Source organism: Protobothrops mucrosquamatus, unplaced genomic scaffold (genome assembly GCF_001527695.2).
Source record: "Protobothrops mucrosquamatus isolate PMUCROS unplaced genomic scaffold, P.Mucros_1.0 scaffold3382, whole genome shotgun sequence".
Lineage (NCBI taxonomy): Eukaryota > Metazoa > Chordata > Lepidosauria > Squamata > Viperidae > Protobothrops > Protobothrops mucrosquamatus.
Window position 1 is genome coordinate 18,462 of NW_015389364.1, and position 5,693 is coordinate 24,154.

At 40.2% G+C, this 5,693-nt stretch overlaps 1 protein-coding gene across 1 annotated transcript in view; it reads right to left on the reverse strand.

Moving 5' to 3' along the window:
* Positions 1–282: 282 nt before the first annotated feature.
* The window catches only part of LOC107297560 (male-specific lethal 1 homolog), a 59,774-nt gene continuing 54,363 nt past the window's right edge, over positions 283–5,693 (reverse strand). The window contains exons 5-8 of the mRNA XM_015826920.2: positions 5,082–5,149; positions 3,470–3,594; positions 3,247–3,319; positions 283–373 (exon numbers count right to left, since the gene is read on the reverse strand). Coding sequence (XP_015682406.2) covers positions 283–373; positions 3,247–3,319; positions 3,470–3,594; positions 5,082–5,149 — 357 coding nt within the window. The remainder of the gene's footprint in view (positions 374–3,246; positions 3,320–3,469; positions 3,595–5,081; positions 5,150–5,693) is intronic.

Sequence of the window (5,693 nt, forward strand, 5' to 3'; positions counted from 1 at the left end):
TACAGTGCAACAGAGGCATACCATAAATTGCTAACCTTATTCTCTCAACACAAGCCTCCAATACTTTCTACCAAGCAAAAGAAAAAAAATGAAAAACAAGTGAAAAAAATTCCAGGGGAAAAAGAAAAAAAAGGATAAGCATAAAAATATTTATAGTTGACAACAATGTACATCATGGAGGATGGTAGAAAAAAGTAACATAACAAAACATACAGTTCTCTGCCATTTGTAGCAAATAACACAGGCCAACCATCAAGACAGATATCTCCTAGTTTGACATGCTTATTTCCTGCACGTTCGATGAGGTGTCTGTTTCTTCTGCATCTCTAGCCGGCAACGACTTCGTTCATCCAGCCATGGCAGTTCAAAGTTCCTGACAGACAGAAAGTGGTCCACAGAAAATTGTTAGTGATGGTGAAGAGAAGAAAGGGGTTAGCAGTTATGTCTACATTTGCGTAACTCAGCTGCAAGCCGACATGCCTGGCGGCAGAGATCATACTAGAAATCAAACACAAACTAAAAAAAAATTTTCTAGAATATTTGCATAACATTTGAATATAGATGATATTGAACTTTAGCTACTGAAAAAGTGTTTCACCTTAGCATTCTTCTGCAATATTGGGTGCTGTTAAATCATTTTTGCTGAATAAACCACAATTAGCTGAGTTCACATCACCTGCTATCCCTTAAGAAACAGATTACAAGCTGTAACAAATGCATCCACACAACACGCAAAGATGAAACTTCAACAACCACATTATGGCTTAGTGCAATGTGTAAAGCCAGCCACTATTAATTGTTGAAAAAAACGGAAAAAATGAAAATGTGAATTTTAATTCATGGGAGCTAAAAGTAAAACCAAATTTCAAAGTATTTTATCAATACATTTTCACCTCCTTACCTTTGCAATGTGAAAGGAAGTAAACCACAACTTCAAGAATGCAAGTAATATGAAGGCCACAGAAATGTGATTTCTATGATACCATTACGATGGGAGAATCCATCAACAAAATTAGAAAGTGGAAGCATTTAAAAAAGGGAAAAATTCAAGGTTCCCCCTTGTAAAATGATAAACAGCATCTTTTCTAAACAATAGTATATTTCTCTGAGATAGGATTGATAGTGACAAGTATTTCTTTGCTTAATCCGTGAACAAGCAACTGCTGAAAGTCAGGAGTTTACAAATGAGCTTCCCAACCTGTCCCATATTTCCTAAAGGTAACAATATTGGTTAAATCAGGGGTCTTCAAACTTGGCCCTTTTATGACTTGTGGAATTCTGGGAGTTGAAGTCCACAAGTCATAAAAGGGCCAAGTTTGAAGACCCCTGGGTTAAATGCTATTTAATAAAGTATTAAATTGGCATTCTCTCATCACAGTGAAACCCAAGGTTTATGTTTCGCACCATTGGAAAGAGTTCAATCCAAATTTATTAGAGCAATTCTCCAGATGCCGCATTGTGTCTCAAATGCACTTCTGCACCTGGAGACGGGATTGATAAAAGTTGAAGCAAGAATCTGTATAACTTCTTTGAACCTTTGGCTAAAGCTTAATTTCTTTCCGCAAGGCCTTGCTCCATTAATCCTCCAAGACAAATTCCCCTCTTCATGGATCAAGGCCGTTGAGTCCAGCCTTGCCAAACTAGGCTTTTCTCCAGCCTCAATACTCAAGTTGGACTACGACCAAGCAAAACAAACCTTGCGACAAAGGGTAGAGGACATTGAGAGGCAAGCGGACTTATTGAAAGCTCCATTGTTTCTGGCTCCAGACTGTATTAGATATATTGTTACTCCTGCCAGTTATCTTAGCCAGTTGGAGATGGCAAATCACCGGAAAGCATTTTCGCTTGCACGGTGCCATGCGCTTCCATTGGCTGTCCTGCATGGCAAGTATAAAAAGATACCATTGACTGAAAGACTCTGTTCCTGTGGCTCAGGAGAGGTGGAGACCGTTGGACACACACTCCTTCAATGCTCTTTTTATAGAGAAATTCGAAAAAAATATATCCTCCCAATAATTGATAGGTATCCTGGCCATTCTGACACTGCTCATCTCCAGTGGCTGCTTAAGGATGAACAGACTGTGATTACAGCGGTGGTGGCCAGATTTTGCGCAGCAGCACGGAGGATTTGTCAGAAACACGTAATTACTCCACCATAGCTACGAGGGCAATTTGGAAATAAACCTCCGTTTGGTTATCAATGACAGACACTCGCAGATACAGAACTTTTATTATACACATTAGAAAACTACAACATTACATTACTTTTCAACATAATTGCCATTCAAATTGAGGCACTTGTCATAATGTCTTACAAGGTTTGAAATTCCTTAGTAGTAGTCGCTCGGCGCCAAATCTGGGCTGGGGGGGGTGATCAAAAACGGAACTGCTTCAAAAGTTCTTGGGTGCGTCTAGCAGTGTGTGGGCGAGCATTATCGTGAACCAACACACCGGAAGTGATGCCATAGAAAATCCCGCCAAATGTGAAGATGCCAAAGGAGTACTGCTAGTAAAGTTCATGGAGTGTGGTTTGACCATCAATTCAGAAGTCTACTGTGAAACGTTACGAAAACTCAGACAAGCCATCCATAACAAGCGTTGGGGTATGCTGACTTCCAGTGTGGTGTTGGTTCACGATAATGCTCGCCCACAAACCTCTAGATGCACCCAAGAACTTTTGAAGCAGTTCCGTTGGGATGTTTTTGATCACACACACCCCTATAGCCCAGATTTGGCGCCGAGCGACTACTACTAAGGAATTTCAAACCATGTAAGACGTTATGACAAGTGCCTCACTTTGAATGGCAATTATGTCAAAAAGTAATGTAATGTTGTAGTTTTCTAATGTGTATAATAAAAGTTCTGTATCTGCGAGTGTCTGTCATTGATAACCAAACGGAGGTTTATTTCCAAATTGCCCTCATATTTTACACAAGTAACTCAGGAAACCCTTTTGCATTACTATTCTTTTGCATTTTAATATTTAATGACCATGGGCCTCACAGTTTAAGGATTAATATTATAGTATAGCTAGGCCATGCTGTGTTTTGCTCATGTGTAACTGACGCATTGGATGCCAAATTGTGATTTTAATATAGATTTTATCTGTTATTTATTATTTTATTTTAGATTTTTTTACCGGATATTCCTTTAGTGTTTTTAACTTGTTCTGGTCTCTGGTCTTTGACTGTAATAAACTTACTTGACTTGACTTAATGCAGCTATATAGTACATTGGTATACTTACTGTGGGGTTAATTTTGGTAATGGTCGCCCAAATGCTACAACAGGCAAATATGGTGTGATCAGCAAACTTTCAACTAGAAGAGGAAATGGAAGAGAGAACAACATTATATATTTAGCAACAACGTTCATTCACATATTATACTTATTTGAAAATATATGTTTTTACAATAGAATCATCCCAGATTCTCTGTGCATAAGATATGAGAATTTTGATAACCACTTACCATCATCTGACTCTGGAAAAAATGAGGCAACTTCAGGCTCAGATTCCTGAATTCCTTTTTTTTTATACATTCTAAGTTGCAATCGTTGCAAGATTCTTTGTTCCCGGATACGCTGAATATCCCACCTGCGAGTGGAGGAGTCAAAGGAACAACAACAGAAAAGTCTCAAAATTTCATTTGTGGGCAAATCTGAGTATTTTAGAACAAAAGTAACGCATCTCTTTGTATTAAACATGTTTCTGAATTTCTATAGGTTCTCCCAAGTTCTTGTATTACAGCCAAATCATAAAATATGCTCTTGCTTAATCCCTTGCTAGATGAAATTGCTACTCATGCTTTCTTCAACTAAATAAGAACAAAGTCCCAATCCAAAGCCACTCAGCACACAGTATAAAGCAAATGCATACAGGTAGCCCTCAACTTACAACCAGTTGCTTAGCAACTGTTCGTAGTTACAATAGACCACTCCAAAAGGTACTGGTGACCCAGTTTCAAAGTTATGGCCGCTGCAGTGCCCCCTCCATTTTTCATCCTTAAGACCAACCGCAGGAACACTAAAGCCCTTCCCACCTCCCCTACCCATCCCACGAGGTCCCACCAGGCCTTGGCCTGCTCCCAAGATGGTCGCTCAGCCAGGCAAGGGAGCCTAAATCCAGTCAGCAGAAGCAACTGGCACACAGAGGGTAGTTACAGCCTTAGGCTGAGGCCTACTTCCCATCCAGTCACCCAAGGGACTTAAAGGACTCAGCCTGCTCTTTTCCCAGCCCCAGGGCCCAGAAGCAGCTCAACTTACCATTTTGTTTTTTGCACAGCTCAGCCAATGTGGAGCTTCCTCAAAAACAAAGCTCCCTACAGTCTCGTGAGAAGTACTACTTGCTAGGAGAATAGCATGAGGTTGCCAGCCTCTGTAAGAAAGCTGAGCCTTGCATTGCATCAGCCATCCGTGTGCTGGTCGATTCTGCTGACCGTCTTTAGGCTCCCTTGCCTGGCTCAATAGCTATCTTGAGAGCAGGCCTCGGGAGGCCCTTGGATGGCCAGTTGGGAAGTAGGCCTCCGCCTACAGGCTGTAACTGCCCTCCATGTGCCGGTTGCTTCTGCTGACCGGATTTAGGCTCCCTTGCCTGGCTCAATAGCTGTCTTTGGAGCAGGATGAGGCCTGGGGAACTCTGGGGGACAGGGAGCAGAGCACAGGGTGCCTCAGAGGTGGGGGAGGCCTTGGGAGGCCCAGAGCAGGTGGGCCTGGTCCTGCACTAGGCCTCCAAAGACCTGCCCCACCCCGAGGCACCCTGTGTTCCACTTAACCCGCACATTTAACAATTGCATTGGGGAAAGCAGGGATGGGGAGGTCATTAAGTCAGGTGCTTCACTTAACGGCTGTTGTGACATGTGACTGTAACGGGCAGGCTCCATTACACTTGAAAGTTGAGAACTATCTGTAATGGCAAAAGATTTAAGACATACCAACTGCACAAAACCTTTCATATTATTACATACCCCATTGTTAACTGTTTGCAATCAGTACACCTTCTATGTACTGTTAATTGTTAAATGTTTAAATAAAAGTGGCTGCTGAAGGTTCTGACATGTAAAACAGCTTTATTTCATCACTCACCTTTTCCTCCTTTTCTCATCCAACTCCAACTTTGCATGTCGTTTGCAGAAGACGTTGTCTTCTAAGTTCTGTGAAAAGTTTAATATATATATATATATATATATATATATATATATATATATATATATATATATATATATATATATATATCACAAAGTAAATCAATTACGATCACCAGGAGAATCCAATCTAATTTACTGATATTATTAATATATATATATTACAAATATATATATATATATATATATATATATATATACAAAGAATTAAGGGAGAACTGGAATATTTGGGCCGACAGGGTGCACCAAACTCTCTCTCTCTATAAATATATAGAGAGTTTGGTGCACCCTGTCGGCCCAAATATTCCAGTTCTCCCTTAATTCTTTGTTAGCAATCCAAATTTTGAAATATATATATATACAGTTGCAAGAAAAAGTATGTGAACCCCTTGGGATAACGTGGAGTTTTGCATGAATTGGTCATAAAATGTGCTCTGAACGTCATCTAAGTCACAACAATAGAAAAACACAGTCTGCTGAAAATAATAATACACAAACATTACATGTTGCCATGGTTTAATTGAACATAACATGTAAACATTCACAGTGCAGG